A 19,014-nucleotide genomic window follows, 5' to 3' on the forward strand; every position below is an offset into this window, starting at 1 on the left:
CCTCTGGTCCTGTTAGCTAGGGATGATGGGAGTTGTAGTCCCAAAACAGCTGGAGGGCCAAGTCTGGCCATCACTGGCCTCAAGCCTGCCTTCAGGGATCACACTGTGCTCTGCCTGATCGTGAGTAAACTTTATTTTTATTGCTTATGAGTAAGACTGTGGTGTCTTTATTCTTTTAGGAGGGATTCAAGGGGAAATATTAAAATGCATTTCAACCTGGACAAGCAAGAATTACGTATTGTCTTCAGAAACTCACGCGAGTTTGCAACAGGTTTTCTGCTGCGGAAAGGGGAATGCACTCTAAGTAAAGGAACTTGCTAGCGCAAGTTAGGAAAGATATGAATAAACAGTATATCCTCTCCAGCCACCCTGAACATTCCCAGAACAACATCCTGCAAGATTAAGGACAAAGAAAAGAAAATCCTCTGTGCCTTGAAAAGGTCAACTGCGGAACTCCCTCCCACAAGATTTCCACCATCTTGGACGGCTTTAAAAAAAGGAGTGGGCAAATTTGTGGAGGAGGAAAAGGTTATTGATGGCTACTATCCAGTTTCCCAGTAGTGATGTATGGAAGTGAGAGCTGGACCATAAAGAAGGCTGATCGCTGAAGAATCAATGCTTTTGAATTCTGGTGCTGGAGGAGACTCTTGAGAGTCCCATGGACTGCAAGAAGATCAAACCTCTCCATTCTGAAGGAAATCAGCCCTGCATGCTCACTGGAAGGACAGATCCTGCAGCTGAGGCTCCAATACTTTGGCCACCTCCTGAGAAGAGAAGACTCCCTGGAAAAGACCCTGATGTTGGGAAAGATAGAGGGCGCAAGGAGAAGGGGACGACGGAGGACGAGATGGTGGGACAGTGTTCTTGAAGCTACTGGCATGAGTTTGACCAAACTGCTGGAGGCAGTGGAAGACAGGAGTGCCTGGCGTGCTCTGGTCCAGGGGGCCACGAAGAGGCGGACACGACTAAACGGCTAAACAACAACAATCCAGTTTCTTGGTAGATCTTGCCTCTAGGAGGCGGTTGTGGGCCTTTCCACAGCTCCCTACGGCTCCTCCTTGGCCAGGTCCTTCCCAAGCAATCTGAGACTTCACTAACACCTTGTCTCTCAACGCTCTGTCCTCTTCATGCCTCTTATGGTTCTGGGAGACCAGGCAGGGGGTTCTTGTCACAGCAAGAGGGGGAGACACCCTGGGGTCTTCGCCAGCCAGACTCATCTCTGCCCCTTGGTCACCTCACTCTCCTACTTCACTTCTGGACTTAGACTCACTTAGCCCCGTTGCCTCTTCCCTCTCCTCTTCCCTCTTTGACCACTCATCCACCCAGGGCTGGATTTAGGTTGGACGAGGCCCTCAGCTACTGAAGGTAATGGGGCTCTTTATATGTCCAGCTGTCCTTTGTCAACAACAAAATTGTCCCTGTTTTTGTGTGTTTTGTTTTTGTGATTGATTGTGTACATTGTTTATTGCTTCCATTTTATGGATCAATGGTCTCCTTAGAGAGTAAAAATCATGTTAAATTGCTCTTTTTTAAGGGGATGTTTTTAAAAGTCTGGAACGGATTAACGCGTTTTGCATTACTTTCTATGGGAAAGTGCGCCTTGGTTTTGGAACGCTTTGGTTTTGGAACGGACTTGCGGAACAGATCACGTTCCAAGGTACCACTATAATACTTTAGGTGCAGTTCATTCATTTTCAGCTTTGCAATCTTATTAAAAATGTGCGCCTGGACATTCTGTTGCTGCGCCCGTAACCATGGTTTAAGGTGCTCTTTAGCTCCTAGTGTTCATATTTCAGTTTCTAACACTGCATGACGGAGAGTGAGAACATGTGATTGTGAGAGCCTCTTCATTCCCGCGCTGCGTCAGATTCAGAAGACAAGCATTTCAGAGAGAGCGACTCGAGCCTCCAAACACCCAAGGCACCAGCTCTTAGGTCATATGGCTAGCCAAGAAGAGAGTGCCTCTGCGCATGTGCGGAGGGCATTCCCCACCTCCAACTTAGGAAACAGAGCCACCCCAGGGAAGCTTTGCCGTGCGTTACGCATTAAAAGTGTGCCGGCGTGACAGGCATGCTTTGAAGAAGATTCAATATTTAAGCAGTGCGTGTTGGGGCTTGTTGCCGAGCGCTTAAGATGGGCCACATCAGAGCTTGCGCATAGATCCACAGAGGAGGAGGAGGGATGTGTGGGCGTTGAGAGCCTGAACAGGTTTAGCAGGTACAGGGTGACGATGCAGGTCTGTAAATAAGTCTAATGTAATGCCTCTTTTGTGATTTGACCTGCCAAGAGAGAGAGAGAGAGATTTTTCTCCCTCTACCGGTCAGTTCCCAGAGCTGCAAGCAGCTGCTGAAGGACACAGCAATTCAAAAAGCCGTCCAGGAGGAGAGCCTTTTGCTGGACATGATCTAGCCCAGTACAGCTTGGTTCTCAAATAATAATAATAATAATAATAATAATAATAATAATAATAATAATAATTTATTTATACCCCACCCATCTGGCTGAGTTTCCCCAGCCACTCTGGGCGGCTTTCAATCGAGTGTTAAAACAATACAGCATTAAATATTAAAAACTTCCCTAAACAGGGCTGCCTTCAGATGTCTTTTAAAGAGAAGATAGCTGCTTATTTCCTTCACATCTGAAGGGAGGGCGTTCCACAGGGAGGGCACCACCACCGAGAAGGCCCTCTGCCTGGTTCCCTGTAACCTCCCTTCCCGCAGGGAGGGAACCGCCAGAAGGCCCTCGGAGCTGGACCTCAGTGTCCGGGCGGAACGATGGGGGTGGAGACGCTCCTTCAGGTCTACTGGGCCTTTGAGGCCGTTTAGGGCTTTCAAGGTCAGCACCAACACTTTGAATTGTGCTCGGAAACGTCCTGGGAGCCAATGTAGGTCTTTCAAGACCGATGTTATATGGTCCCGGCGGCCGCTCCCAGTCACCAGTCTAGCTGCCGCATTCTGGATTAGTTGTAGTTTCCAGGTCACCTTCAAAGGTAGCCCCACATAGAGCGCATTGCAGTAGTCCAAGCGGGAGATAACCAGAGCATGCACCACTCTGGCAAGACAGTCCGCGGGCAGGGAGGGTCTCAGCCAACTTAATCTGTTTCGGAAGTCCGTTCCAAAACCAAAGCACTCCAAAACCAAGGTGCGCTTTCCCATAGAAAGTAACGTGAAACGGATTGATCCGTTCCAGACTTTTAAAAACAACCCCTTAAAAAACAGCAATTAAACATGAATTTTACTCTCCAATGAGACCATTGATCCATAACACGAAAGCAATAAACAATGTCCTGCAGTCACAAAATCAATCCATCAGTAGCTGAACTGGGTTCCACACAGTCACAAAAACAAAAAAAAAAGAGCCACAAAAATGCAAAATAAATAGCAGAAACAGGCAGACCTTGGTGTAACACTCAGAACGGAAGTGTGGCACTCAAATCGGAAGCGTAACACTCAAAACGGTGTACGTTCGGCTTCCGAAAAATGTTCACAAACCAAAAGACTAGAGAATGAACTGATTCACTGGGTCTTCTGCTTTTTTCGTTGAACATTGCGAGACTCCCGTTGACATCTACAATTTGATACTATGAATAGTATACCTTACTTATTCAAAAGTGCAGCCTGTTACATCTTGTGGGTTTATTATGTTTCACGTAACCATAGGTTTGTTGTTGTTTTGCTCTAAAGCTACTGCAAGGGTGCTGAGATACATGGCCTAATATGGCAGGAATTTATTTTTATGTTTGCTTCTCCGCACATCCACAAAGGTGTGCATTTTCTGGGAATTCCCAATTTCCTCCATTCCCACCCCCCAATATTGTCACCAAAGTCTGTATATTTTTATTAAAAAGCAAGCTTTATTGTACTGCGACACTGCGGTCAACCTCCGAGGCTGACACACCTGCTCACCGTCAGCGGCGGAAGGAGGATGGTAGTGACTTCTCCCGAAACAGATGTTTGGCTCTCTAACCGAGGAGAATACAGACCACACAAAGGGCACTAAGAATAATGGGGCATCTCCAGGTGTGCTGAGAACCACCCTGGCAAACGCAATATTTTTCTTCCAACAGACCCCTGCCGTTTCCGAAGGAGGGGGTGTGCGTCTCCACCACCACCACCGAAACACAGCTTCGAAAAGCAACTATCCAGATGTTCTCGTGTTGAGGGAATGGTGCGAGAGGAAAATGTGACGTTTATACCCACTTAGCGACCAGGAAGTCTGCTAGACCAGCCTTTGCCAACATGGCGGCCTGCCGATGGGACTACAACTCCCATCATGCCCCGCCAACGCAACGCTGAGGATGATGGGAGTTGTAGTCCGGAGGTCGCCAGTTTGGCGAAGGCTCGCCTAGGCAGTGGCCAACATTCCCACCACCTGAGAAGTGTTTATGTGCCTAAAAAAAAATATATATCTACAAGGCAGTCAGAAACAAGATAACAGGTCTAAATTCAAAAAGCCACACCAAACCAGATTGAAACCGGTTTCATCATTAAGACTCCAGACCCACCTCCCGAGAAACCCTCAAAGGTTCCATTTTGTGTGTGTTAAAAAAATGCTTTTTGGGTTTTCCAAAAGGCACATGATTGCTAAAGCCAGGAGGCAGCCAGTTTCACCCTAACGTCAAAGTGTCCTCAGTGAAAAGCGTTAACAAATGTCTGTTTGCATGGCGATGATTCTCCCCCCAAAAATGTACTTGTGTGTTTCAAAACCCATCCATCTGTCTGCAGCCCATTCTCCCCTTTGTAGGGCTTTTGGTTGCTGTGGTTCTAAGGTGGAAGATTTGGGTGAGGTGAGGCAGGACGAAGAACCCCAGAAATTCAGCTCAGCTGTGGGAACTGGAAGCCGAAGGCACAGGAAACTTTAATAAAAACCTAGAAGAAGAAGAATAAAAAAGAGACTGTTAAACTTTGGGAATCATAGAGCTGCAGAGCTGATCTAGCCTTCCTGCTGTTTTGGGACTACAATTCCTATCATCCCTGACCACTGGTCCTGTTAGCTAGCGATGATGGGAGTTGTAGTCCAAAAACAGCTGGATGGAACAATGACCCTTAAAATCCGTTTCCAGTTGCCTTAGGAAAAACTCCTTGAAATTACCACACAGATGGTATTTATTGCACTCCTTTGCAAAAGTAACAAATGTTTTCTTCCATTGCTGCTGGAGGGGTTATAATAAACGTGGCACAAATCATCACTTTAATTTTGACAGATATGATCAATATTACAGTGGTACCTCGGGTTACATATGCTTCAGGTTACAGACTCCGCTAACCCAGAAATAGTGCTTCAGGTTAAGAACTTTGCTTCAGGATGAGAACAGAAATCGTGCTCCAGCGGCAGCAGGAGGCCCCATTAGCTAAAGTGGTGCTTCAGGTTAAGAACAGTTTCAGATTAAGAACAGACCTCCGGAACGAATTAAGTACTTAACCTGAGGTACCACTGTACTAAAGAAAAAGATTGTTTGCTGCCCAAAATTAACATTACTGACGATTTTTTGATGACACAGATGTAGATATGTTGTCAAAAATATATATAATGGTTTTATGTGCGACCTGGGCAGCACAAATAGGAATTGCAACTCAACAGAAAACAGTCCCAAATCTTATCCCAGAGACTTGGTACCACTCCCTCTGGAATATGGCTATCATAACAGGAAAAAATAGGGATAATTTGAGATTTCAGAAAGGACTGGAGCCTGTCTCTCAGGTCTCCAGATGTTCTGGGACTACAACTCCCATCATCTCTGGCTAGGAATGATAGGATTTGTAGTCTGTCTGGGAACCCAAAGCTGAGGCTGGCACTTTTCATATAACTCAATTTGATAACTGGACAACACGGGTATTCTTCGCTTTGTTATTCAAACCCACGTGCCACGGTTCTCATTCTGCGTGCCTATTTTATAGCTGGAACGCTTTTCACCTTTCCATTTCCATCTGTTGTCGTGGCTGTTGCAAAATGAAATAAATCTCGACCAGAGCAGAAGGGAGAGAGACATTGAGCCCCATTGAACTGAGCTCCCCACAGCACAGACCCATAACAAAGGCTGGCATTCTGGGAGCAGCCAACCCATAATACAATAGCCTGCTTGTCAGCCCAGAAAGACAAAGATCAACCTCCCCACTAGCCATCTGGCCTCCCCGAGGTACCACTCTGCAACCACCCCGAGTTCTCAAGACGCCGATAGGAGAGCCAGAATGGCTCAGTGTTCGCCTTGACACACCTCAACCCATCTCTCCCCCTGTTTGGAACAAGACATGCAAAGTTCTGGTTGCCTCGCCTCAAAACAGAGATTGTTAAGAGTTGGAAAAGGTCCAACCCAAACAGTCAAGGGGAGGGAGCAACTCTCCGATGAAGAAAGGCAGTTTCCCTGCTTGTTGTTGTTGTTTAGTCATTTAGTCGTGTCCGCCTCTTCGTGACCCCCTGGACCAGAGCACGCCAGGCCCTCCTGTCTTCCACTGCCTCCCGCAGTTTGGTCAGACTCATGCTGGTGGCTTTGAGAACACTGTCCCACCATCTCAAAAGCAATGACAAACCTAGACAGCATCTTAAAAAGCAGAGACATCACCTTGCCAACAAAAGTCCGTATAGTTAAAGCTCTGGTTTTCCCAGTAGTGATGTATGGAAGTGAGAGCTGGACCATCAAGAAGGCTGATCGCCGAAGAATGGATGCTTTTGAATTCTGGTGCTGGAGGAGACTCTTGAGAGTCCCATGGACTGCAAGAAGATCCAACCTCTCCATTCCGAAGGAAACCAGCCCTGAGTGCTCACTGGAAGGACAGATCCTGAAGCTGAGGCTCCAAGACTTTTGCCACCTCATGAGAAGAGAAGACTCCCTGGAAAAGACCCTGATGTTGGGAAAGATGGAGGGCACAAGGAGAAGGGGACGACGGAGGGCGAGATGGTGGGACAGTGTTCTGGAAGAGACCAGCATGAGTTTGACCAAACTGCGGGAGGCAGTGGAAGACAGGAGGGCCTGGCGTGCTCTGGTCCAGGGGGTCACAAAGAGGCGGACACGACTAAACAACAACAACAAACAAGCTATAGCTTAGGGACTCACTCTCTTGGGAGCCCCAAAAAACTTTAAAGGGAAAAAACCTGGATGTACATTTCCCAAATATAAGATAAAAAGCAAATAAAATAAAACCTGCCTACAGCAACAGGGTTTTGTGTTTTATAGCCTCCTAGGATGTAAGTCATGGGCCCCGCCTGCTCCCTAAAATATCACTGGTTTGCTCCTTTCTATATTTAGGGTGCCTACATTCTGCATGGACTGGTTGCAGGGCAACATGGGCAAATGGCTTGAGATACCTATGAGGTCCATAAATGACCATAGGGCATATATTCAACACAAAAAACAGGGACAATTTGTTGTTGACAAAGGACAGCTAGACATAGAAAGGGCCCCATTACCTTCAGTATCTTAGGGCCTCATCAAACCTAAATCTGGCCCTGTGGGTGGGGTATAAATTTATTATTATTATTATTGAGAAGAGGCAAGTTTGAACAACCTTGGCAGGAGTTTATAAGATTTTGCCTGGTGCGGGAAAAGAGATAAGTTCTCCTCCCTCTCTCTCATAATGCTAGATCTCGCGGACATCGTGCGAGGCTGAAGGCTGGCCGATGCAGGGCAGATAAAAGGAAGTCCTCCTCCATAGTTGACCTGTGGAACTCCCTGCCACAGGAAGCGGTGATGGATAGCTTTCAAAAACAATCAGAGAAATTCACAGAGGAGAAGACTCTTGTTTGGGAGGCAGCAAATGCTTCTGAATATGAGTCATGGGGAATCGCAAGAGGGGAGAAGGATCTTGGGTTCAAATCCTGCATCTGAGTTTCCCTATTGGTTGACCACTCTGAGAACAGGAGCCTGGACTAGATGGGCCTTGGCCTGACCTGGCAGGCTCTCCCTATGTAATAAATAAAATAATAATAATAATAATAATAATAATAATAATAATAATAATGGAACCACAATTCAGGTGGAAGTCCTACTCTATCGCCCAGACTCCCCACCCCCATCCTTGCAGCTAAATCCACTAAAGACAACCAGCTCATCTTGCTTGGGCTTGGGAGGGGCGCAGCTGACCGGCCCCCTCCTTCCCTTTGGTAAAGACAGGTTGGCCAACTTTGGAGGTAGCGACGCCCAGATCCTAGCAACACTCTCGCCCAGGTGAGTCAGCGCTCCCTGGTATCCGGCCTCTGAGACAAGCCAGAAATTTATCTCGAGCACTTTCAGGAACGACAAGGGTACCACTGCACACGTGCAAAGTTCCTTTCCCTCTTAAGGGAAGAGCCGTGTCGACAACACTAAGCTCAATTGGTGTGACTCCATATGAGGTCGCTTTGAGCATTCCAACCCAGCCAAATGGCCAGGGTATAAATAAATTTATTATTATTATTATTATTATTCCTTTCATTCCCTTACTATATACTTATACTATCTGAAAAAGTGTGCATGCACACGAAAGCTTATACAGTGGCACCTCGGGTTAAGTACTTAATTCGTTCCAGAGGTCCGTTCTTATCCTGAAACTGTTCTTAACCTGAAGCACCACTTTAGCTAATGGGGCCTCCTGCTGCCACCGTGCCGCCAGAGCACAATTTCTGTTCTCATCCTGAAGCAAAGTTCTTAACCTGAAGCACTATTTCTGGGTTAGTGGAGTCTGTAACCTGAAGCGTATGTAACCTGAGGTACCACTGTACCAAGAACAAACTTAGTTGGTCTCTAAGGTGGGACGCTCTAAACCACAGAGCTTAGGACTTGCTGATCAAAAGGTCGGCGGTTCGAATCCCCATGACAGGGTGAGCTCCCGTTGCTCGGTCCCTGCTCCTGCCCACCTAGCAGTTCAAAAGCACGTCAAAGTGCAAGTAGATAAATAGGTACCACTCCGGCAGGAAGGTAAACGGCGTTTCCGTGCGCTGCTCTGGTTCGCCAGAAGCGGGTTAGTCCTGCTGGCCACATGACCCGGAAGCTGTACGCCGGCTCCCTCAGCCAATAAAACGAGATGAGTGCCGCAACCCCAGAGTCGGCCACGACTGGACCTAATGGTCACGGGTCCCTTTACTTTTAAGGTGCTACTGGACAATTTTTAATTTTCAAAAATATATTTACAGTCATACCTTGGGTTACAGACGCTTCAGGTCGCGTTTTTTCAGGTTGCGGACTGCCGAAACCCAGAAGTACCGGAACGGGTTACGTATGGGTTTTGGCGGTCGCACATGCGCAAATGCGCTAAATCGTGCTTTGCGCATGCACAGAAGCCCCAAATCGCAACCCGCACATGCGTAGACACAGCGCTGCAGGTTGTGGCCGCTGCGGGTTGCGAACGTGATCCATGCGGGTGGCACGTTCACAACCCGAGTTTCCACAGTATTCTTATGCAAACATTGTTCAGCAGGGAGAATGCTTGGCTTGCTGCTCTGACTTTTGACTGCCGATATTTTGAACTCTGAACCTAGATCCAAGTCCTGCCGAAAGTTACTGATTTGCCGCATGGCCTCTTAGGTTTTCTGTCCAAATTTGCCTCTGTCTCTCTTCCGTCTAACTGTTCTGAAACATCCACCGCAGTTTGAGGAACTGGGATGTTGGCGTCCAAATTCAGAAATATTTTCCCCAGACTTGAGAGGACCCTGCCTTGCAGAGACCATCTCTGATTTAAGAGGAAGGAAATATTATATACGGTATACCCATAGAGGGACCACAGATAGTTCTTAAAAAACAATTAGTATTCTTTATATATTTTGCCTTTCTCACACACACACCGCCGAGACCGCGACTCAAGGTGGCCAAGGAGGGAGCAAGTCTTTCTTCTCTCGCAAGGGAGTTCCAAAGTTGTTTGGGGGCAGCCACCACCGAGAAGGCCCTGTCCCAAGTCCCTGGGAGGGTCGTGGGACTGAAAAAATGGTATCCCCCAAGGATCTCAAGAATCCAGGCAGGTTCACTGGGGAGAATGGCAAAAAGTTCATTTTGCATTTCATAAACCACTTTGAGGTTTGTTTGGAAAAAATAAGAATAAATGGTGTATACAGGAGCTGGGACTGAGCAACGGGAGCTCATCCCGTCGCAGGGATTCGAACCGCCGACCTTCTGATTGGCAAGTCCTAGGCTCTGTTGTTTAACCCACAGCGCCACCCGCATCTGAATAAAAATGTGTGTGTGTGTGTGTGTGTGTGTGTATGTGTGTATATATATATATATATGAACTCGTCCCCTCCAGTTTCTTACCCTCTCCATCTTCCTTTAAGACGGCGCTGATCTTTGCGCGGCGCTGCTGCTCTCCCCCTTCCCGCCCCCGGCATTTGGTCACATAAGGCTCAGTGCCGGACGAACCGCAAAGAGCGGGCGTTCAGGATATCTGCCGGGTCGGGGAAGACGGAATCCACGCGGAAGCCTTGCGCCAGCGCCACCTTCAGCACCTCCTCCAGGAACTCGTGGCCCGTACGGACCTCCCGCCCGCCAACCGCCAGAGGCTGCAACTTCTGCTTGGCGTACTCGGCTACCGGAAGTTCGGCTGGGCGCGGCGCCCACTCCAGGCAAAGGTGGTGGCATGTCTTGGTGTCCACAGGGGAGTAGTCCCACGCCTCCTCGTCCGATTCGTCTTCGTCCGTGGAGTCGCCCGGCCAAATCCCCAGCTCACCGCCGGTCCCCGAACTGCCCAGCTGCCCCTTCCGCTCTCTGAAATCTCCGTTGCCGACGATGGAATCCCTCACCGTGCCAGAGCCCGTATTCCTAGAGAATTGTCCCACGCCCTTCCCAGAATGCCCCTCTTCCACGCCACTGCCTGATTGGCCCAGCCGCCTCCGCAGCAAAGCCAAGAAGTGTTTATCGGTGCAGAAAACGTTGGCCGTGAAGATGTGCAGGCAGCTGGAGCTCAGCTCGTAGTTCTGCGGCCCTCGGCGGATGTTGAAGTGCACAAGGCGTTTCCGTACGTCCACATCGGCGTGCAGCACCGCGTTCCTCCTCTGCCGCCAGCGCTCCGCCTCCACCCGCCGGAGCTCCTCCAGGAGCGGCCGGATCTGGTAGAAGTCCGCCTCAGCCCGCAGGAGGGAGAGCTCAGCGTAGCCCTCGGGAAGGTCCAGCCGGCCGAAACGGAGGAAGTTGAGGATGTGGCGGAAGGCTTTGCCGTCGCGGTCGATGAAGTAGTTGCCGCAGCTGTCGGTGAGGGCTGGCTGGGGACCGCGGAACATGGCACCCAGCATGGAGTCAGGAAAGCGGGTGAGGGTGTCCAGGGTGGTGCTGTAGAGCTTGCCGCCGACATTCAAGGTCACCAGGCCGGGCGTCCGCCCCGGGGCCTCGCAGGTGCCCGGCATCGTTGCGAAGGAGGGATTTCACCTGGCGAAAGAAGCATTTGTGATCAAGGTGGCTCACCTGCCAAGTAAATATCAGTAATATCCAAAGGCAACACGATGACCGAGTACAACAATACGATGTCAATATAATCTCTTTATATAATCTATTCAGAACATTAAAGAATATGAAATATATACTCTCTGGAAAACCAAATGAACAGAAATCTTATAAATCTCTGAAAGTCACAAAATGTGTGCTCTGGATGATGTCTCTTGAAAACGTAGAACCAAATAAATATAAGTCTTTTAAGTCTCTGAAAATCTTTGTAGACTATACAGTGGTACCTTGGGTTAAGTACTTAATTCATTCCGGAGGTCTGTTCTTAACCTGAAACTGTTCTTAATCTGAAGCACCACTTTAGCTAATGGGGCCTCCCGCTGCTGCTGCACCGCCGCTGCACAATTTCTGTTCTCATCCTGAAGCAAAGTTCTTAACCTGAAGCACTATTTCAGGGTTAGCGGAGTCTGTAACCTGAAGCATATGTAACCTGAGGTACCACTGTACAAGTCTCTGAAAGAAGCAATAGGTCAGAATCGTCTCTGGTGAAAACAAGCCGCAAAGATTTGTTTTATGATGTCCAACGCTGCCAAAGTGGTCCGCAAACAGACGTGGTGAACAGTGATTCCAGATATAACCACGGTTTCATGAAATTCTTCTTCAGCACAGCAGAAGGATACAGAAATGCTTCATAAAACCATCTATACGGTGAATGCATAACAACAATTGCTACAGAGCAGTGGTCATAAAGTATGTAAGGAAAGTTGCGAAGGAAGGATTTCACCTGGCGAAAGAAGCATTTGTGATCAAGGTGTCTCGCCTGCCAGGTAAATATGTCAGCTGCCAGAACGCTTGCAGCCCAGAGATGGATAGACGCCCAGGTCCCTACCAGAGAGGAATGGCAGACCAAACTGATCGACTATTCCAGGCTTCCTCAACCTTGGCCTTCCAGATGTTTGGAGACTACAATTCCCATCATCCCTGACAACTGGTCCTGCTAGCTAGGGATCATGGGAGTTGTAGTCCCAAAACATCTGGAGGGCCAAGGTTGAGGAAGCCTGGACTATTCAGAGACGGCGAAAAAGGCCGCAAAAAAAAAAAATCAGAAATCAGGAAGGGCAAAACTTTAATGAAGAGTAGGGGGAAATTATATCATACTTGGAAGAACACTGTAAACAACTGAACTCTTTAACAGGACTCAAATAACACTTGCAATATAACAAAGACTTTCGATGTACAGTAATGGATAATTAACCGGATGATGTAAAATATGCAGCAGAAGTCTATAGATTCGAAAGAATCTTGCATTTGTTTTTATCTATACAGTGGACGCGCGAGTTGCCAATGTAATCCGTGTGGAATGCACATTCGCAACCCGCAGCATTCAGAACCCGCATCTGCGCATTTGCAAAGCGCGATTTAGCACTTCTGCGCATGCGCAACAGCCAAAACCCGGAAGTAATCCATTCCAGTACTTCCAGGTTTCGGCGGGTCCGTAACCTGAAAAAACACAACCTGAAGTGTCCGTAACCCAAGGTATGACTGTATGTGAGTTTGAATGTAAACATTAATTGGAAAAACCGAATAAAAATAATTTAAAACAAGAAAGGATGAAGAATTTGTGGACTGAGTTGTACGCATTGGAGCGGAACAACAGTCTGCTGGGATCAGGCCGGTGGTCCACAGTCCTGTTCACAGGGGGCAACCACACGCCCAGAAGGGAAACCATCTATCAGGATTTGAACACGAGGGCAACTCTTCCCTCCTGCAGGAATCTAGAAGCAGGGAGAACTTTCTGACAGCAAGAGGCGTTTGACAGTGGAACAGACACCCTCGCGAGGCGTTGGAGTCTCCTTCCTTGGAAGTTTTGACGCAGAGATTGGATGCCCATCTGCCATGGATGCTTTAGCTGAGATTCCTGAATTGAAGGGGGTTGGGATGGATGACCTTTGGGTGCCCCTTCCAACTCTATGATTCTACCTGCAACTGTGAAGTCAGAGCACAGCCATCACGTCAAGCAGCCGTAAATAGCCACGGCTGGCTGGCGACAGGAGCAGAGACTGTTTGTCCACAAACGCCGAAAGATGTGGAGACAGCAGGAGACTTTGGGTTTAGTAAACAGGGAGTTGTCTTTGTCTATGGAGTTTTCTTGGCAGGTTCCTGCTCCAGGTGGATCACGTTTGGTCAAAACTCTCCACTATGACCTGTCCATCTTGGGTGGCCCTGCATGGCATAGTTCATAGCTTCTCTGAGTTATGCAAGACCTAGACAGCATCTAAAAAAGCAGAGACATCACCTTGCCAACAAAGGTCCATATAGTTAAAGCTGTGGTTTTCCCAGTAGAGATGTATGGAAGTGAGAGCTGGACCATCAAGAAGGCTGATCGCCGAAGAATGGATGCTTTTGAATTCTGGTGCTGGAGGAGACTCTTGAGAGTCCCATGGACTGCAAGAAGATCCAACCTCTCCATTCTGAAGGAAATCAGCCCTGAGTGCTCCCTGGAAGGACAGATCCTGAAGCTGAGGCTCCAAGACTTTGGCCACCTCATGAGAAGAGAAGACTCCCTGCAAAAGACCCTGATGTTGGGAAAGATGGAGGGCACAAGGAGAAGGGGACGACGGAGGACGAGATGGTGGGACAGTGTTCTCGAAGCTACGGACATGAGTTTGACCAAACTGCGGGAGGCGGTGGAAGACAGGAGGGCCTGGCGTGCTCTGGTCCAGGGGGTCACGAAGAGGCGGAGACGACTAAGCAACTAAACAACAAAACAGGGAGTCTGGTGGCACCCAAAACAACCCCCGGTGCATTGGGTGGGTCCCAGTCTTGTGCCCGTGACCACCTCTCTGGGAGAGGCCGAGGACGGGTTATGGGGCGGAGGGAGGAGAAGGAACCGATTCTATATCAAGGAGAGGCGCTGCTGGAACAGAGCACCAAGCAACATGTTGACTGGTGTGCGCACACCATCTCCCAGGAAGGAAGAGGGAGAAAGACGCAGAGGTCATGGATGCGTACAGGATTTCTGCACCAGGGCCTGGAGCCTTGTTCCCTCGCTGCCTTTGCTTTTCCCGTCTGTCTGAGCACATCAACGCACCACCAAGCAGCCATCCCCAAGGAGCTGCCCTCCAGGCGCCGCGGAGCTACAACTCCCAGTGGCCCTTGACTCTCCCCTCCTGCGGTTTCCAACAACTGGGATCCAGAAACATCGCTGCCTCTATTCATGGAGGCACAGAACAGCCATCGTGGTTGACAGCCATCCATCACCCTCTCCTCCTTCGTGAATTTCTCCAATCCTCTTTTAAAGCCATCTAATTTGGTGGGACGCGGGTGGCGCTGTGGGTTAAACCACAGAGCCTAGGACTTGCTGATCAGAAGGTCGGCGGTTCGAATCACAGCGACGGGGTGAGCTCCCGTTGCTCGGTCCCTGCTCCTGCCAACCTAGCAGTTTGAAAGCACGTCAAAGTGCAAGTAGATAAACAGGTACCACTCCGGCAGGAAGGTAAACGGCGTTTCCATGCGCTGCTCTGGTTCGCCAGAAGCGGCTTAGTCATGCTGGCCACATGACCCGGAAGCTGAACGCCGGCTCCCTCGGCCAGTAAAGCGAGATGAGCGCCGCAACCCCAGAGTCGGACACGACTGGACCTAATGGTCAGGGGTCCCTTTACCTTTAATTTGGTCTCTGCCTGCTGTGGCAGGGAGTTCCACAGTTTAAACCATGCGCCGTGTGAAGAAGGACTTTGTTGTATCTGTCCCGGCTTTGCCGACGTTCACGTTCCTCAGATGCCTGCATATTCATATCAATTTATGAGGGAGGGGAAAAAGCTTTCCTCTATTCTCTTGCTCCCCATCATTCGTTTTATCAACTTCCATCTCACTGCCTATGACCTTTTCTCTAAACTCTCAAACGCTGCAAACTTTCTATCCAGTCAGTAGTTTTGCTTGCCGCCTTCTGAACCTTTGCATATGAGTAAGCAACTATTCTGACGCATTAAACATGTTGTTAAAGGTGGGGGTGGGAGCCTGTCTGGGGCCCTCCCAATGTTATTGGACTACAACTCCCATAATCCCTGGCTCCCGCCTGTCTGGGGCTGATGGGAATTGGAGTCCAACAACATCTTGAGTTCCCAGCCCTGCCCCGCAGATTCTTTTCTACAAATAGACCAGAAGAAGCTGAGGTCAAGGCAGTGATTAAGAGCTGAATGCATTTATTTTCCCCGTCCTTTTTGACGCCTCGCTATGACACATGCATGTTTCATCTCAAGACAGGTAATTACTTTTTGCAGCTCGGGCCTCCAAGCAGCAAACATTGAAAAACATAAATACATTACGCTGCTGAAAATTCACAGGGAACTTTTCGCATTCCTCACACAAACACCGACAACGTCCGGGCCTCAGAATCAGGCTTCTGGGAAAGCTTGCTTGGTTGCTTTGCTGCTGTTATTTTCTCTCTTTTTTTCAGAGGGGGAAAATGTTTCTAGACCTCAAGGTTGCAAATATGTGAGGTTGCACAGGCAATCTCAGAGTCCAGGCAGAAGTGGAAGCTCCGCCCCAGAGAACTTGCAATTTTATTTAATTTCAACAAAGGGAAAGGGGGAAAACTGAAGCAAGTGTGTAAGGAAAAGATGACAATAGGGCATTCAATAGGGCAGGAGCTACGCACTGGAGGGTTTTTAATCTTTATTGGAAATTTTTTTAACAGAAGGTGGATAGCCATCTGTCAGATTCTTTAGCTCAGGGTTGAATGAGAAGACCCTACAATTCTATTTTATAGATAATAATAATAATAATAATAATATATACCCCGCCCATCTGGCTGGGCTTCCCCAGCCACTCCGGGCAGCTTCCAACAAAATAATAAATTCTGTAATACATCAAACAATAGATAGATAGATAGATAGATAGATAGATAGATAGATATCTGTTCCAGTAACAAGAAGCCGAAAGCACCAGCCTGAAGATGACGAGTGAGACCTCGTCGAAACGTCGCACAGACACCCCGACTCTTACACGGGAAGACACCCGAAGACACCAAAACCTGCATAGATAGATATGTATATACACACACTTTGTATCATTTTAACACTGTCGATTTTGGCTTTTCCTTTTTTGGATAAATTTTACATCTCCTTGTTTGTAAAGTTTTGATTTTACCAGCATTTTCTTGTGCACATATTACGAGATTTCATGTAGAGATTTTCATCGATTACGTAGCAGGTATAAATACCGTAAAATAACAAGAAGGGGGTTCCTTTGTGTGACTTCCTTCCCAGAGAGCCCTTACAGCTGACTAATCACCTTTTCCCCAAAATAAATTGACTTTCCCTTCTCAAAGATTTCAAAGTTTTGAAGACAATTCATCTAGGCAACCGACCAATTTAAATGTTGAAGCTCTGTAAGGCTGGAGGAATCCTTTTTTCAGTCCCTCTGCTTGGAATATGTTTTTTTTATTTGGACAGGAGGCGGAGCGAAATATGGGTTCCAATACAATACAACTAGCTTGGGGTCCGAACAGGAAACCTGCAATAAAATTGGGAGTTTTGACAAGGAGCTGAGGGCGTAACTTTCATGGGGCAGTTCCACAACAATTGAGCCAAGCTGAGTCAGGGTATTGGGCGTTGTAGTCCAAAACATCTGGGGAGGGGTGCCATGTTGGCAAACGCTGCACTCAGCTGAGGAAGGGGAAGAAGGTCTGATCAGTTTAATCTAGGGGTTGTGGGTTTGAACCCCATGTTTGGCATTGAAAGGGGGTTGGACTAGATGACCCATGAGGTCCCCCTTCCTAGCTCTACCCAGTATACCTGAAGGAGCGTCTCCACCCCCATCGTTCTGCCCGGACGCTGAGGTCCAGCGCCGAGGGCCTTCTGGCAGTTCCCTCCCTGCGAGAAGCAAAGCTACAGGGAACCAGGCAGAGGGCCTTCTCGGTGGTGGCACCCGCCCTGTGGAACGCCCTCCCACCAGATGTCAAAGCGATAAACAACTACCTGACATTCAGAAGACATCTGAAGGCAGCCCTGTTCAGGGAAGTTTTTAATGTGTGGCATTTTAGTGTATTTTTGGTCTCTGTAGAAGCCGCCCAGAGTGGCTGGGGAAACCCAGCCAGATGGGCGGGGTACAAATAATAAATTATTATTATTATTACAAACTTGTGAACCTTCTTTTTTTAAAAAAAAAATTCCCCAAGCCAGGAGAGACCCCCCCCCCAAACTTACGGCCAAAAACAACCTTTTCAAAAAGGGATTTTTTTCATGGCATACTCTGTAAGCTTTGTGTATAGGTTTTACACGAGTTGAACTTCTAAAGGTCGCTTGTAAAGACATGAACAAGGTTTTGAAATTGGGTTAAGATATAAGATTATAAAGACGTGAATTAGTATAAAATAATGGATCCAGGAGGGAGAGTGGAGCGAAGCCAATTAAGATATATGATGTGGATTTCTGAATGTGTGTGGTTTTGTTTTGGTTATATAAAATGAATAAATTGTATCTAAAACGACGACGACAACAACAACCCGAAGGGAATGCACAGATGAGATCAAAGCACAATAAGTTGTTAAAACAGAATTAAAAAACCTGATCTTCCAGAAAGTGACTGGCTGTACCAGGAAAAGACTTCAGGGATGGCTGGTGGACTAGAAATATTTCAGCCCAGGAAAAGGCCCCCACCTATCGAACCCCAAAGGGCCTGGGAGCGCCTGGGGGGCGGGATCCTTTGGAGGGGGGGTGTCCTAAGGGGGGGGAAGGACCACCCAAGAGGAAAACGGGACAGGGGGGCCCCGATCCTGCCGGAGGGGTCGCTGTACCTGGAGCAGAGGCGAGGTCTCTGGGCGGCTCCTGGTGCCGGCGCAGGAAGTGGAGCGCAGCGCTGCGCGCAGCTGAGCTTATCTCGGCGCCGGCCGCGCTTTATAAGGGAGGGACCGGCCGGGGAGGGGGGCGGGCAGGCGCCGGTCTCCGCCCCGACGGACGCCCGGGAAGGAGGGAGGGAGGGAAGGGACCCAGGCGTCCGGGGCGGGCGCTCTCTCCGCCCCCGCCCCGCGAGGCGCGTCTCGCGCGTCTCCCTAGAACAGGTATGGGGGACAGTGGCGTAGCGTGGGGGGGGTGCAGGGGGGCCGGCCGCACCGGGCGCAACATCTGGGGGTTAGGGTTAGGGGGCGCAAATCCACGGGTTAGGGGGCGCCAGTGGCGTAGCGTGGGTTGTCAGCACCCGGGGCAAGGCAAGTAATTTGCGCCCCCTAACCCATGGATTTGCACCCCCTAACCCTAACCCCCAGATGTTGCGCCCGGTGCGGCCGGCCCCCCTGCACCCCCCCACGCTACGCCACTGGGGGGCGCAAATTACTTGCCTTGCCCCAAGTGCTGACAACCCACGCTACGCCACTGATGGGGGATCCGGGAGCGAGGAGGGGACCCAGGCGTCCTGGCACCCCACCGACCCTCCAGACCCGCCCCGCTGCTTAGAATCCTAGAATCATAGAGTTGGAAGAGACCACCAGGGCCATCGAGTCCAACCCCCTGCCAAGCAGGAAACACCATCAGAGCACTCCTGACATATGGTTGTCAAGCCTCTGCTTAAAGACCTCCAAAGGAGGAGACTCCACCACACTCCTGGGCAGCAAATTCCACTGTCAAACAGCTCTTACTGTCAGGAAGTTCTTCCTAATGTTTAGGTGGAATCTTCTTTCT

General features: G+C 49.0%; 1 protein-coding gene across 1 annotated transcript; it reads right to left on the reverse strand.

The window, feature by feature from the left end:
* Positions 1-3,833: 3,833 nt before the first annotated feature.
* KCTD11 (potassium channel tetramerization domain containing 11) lies at positions 3,834-18,215 on the reverse strand. Its single transcript, XM_082197830.1, has 3 exons — positions 18,135-18,215; positions 10,217-11,323; positions 3,834-4,868 (listed from the first exon to the last, which is right to left on the reverse strand). The coding sequence occupies exon 2, from the start codon at positions 11,299-11,301 to the stop codon at positions 10,306-10,308; it is 996 nt and encodes a 331-aa protein (XP_082053956.1). The 5' UTR covers positions 11,302-11,323; positions 18,135-18,215; the 3' UTR covers positions 3,834-4,868; positions 10,217-10,305.
* Between the last annotated feature and the right edge of the window lie 799 nt (positions 18,216-19,014).

Source organism: Podarcis vaucheri (assembly GCF_965113315.1).
Source record: "Podarcis vaucheri genome assembly, chromosome: 13".
NCBI lineage: Eukaryota > Metazoa > Chordata > Lepidosauria > Squamata > Lacertidae > Podarcis > Podarcis vaucheri.

Coding starts and splice junctions, on each gene's coding strand:
- KCTD11 (XM_082197830.1), bottom strand. CDS start 11,301: ATGCCGGGCACCTGCGAGGCCCCGGGGCGGACGCCCGGCCTGGTGACC.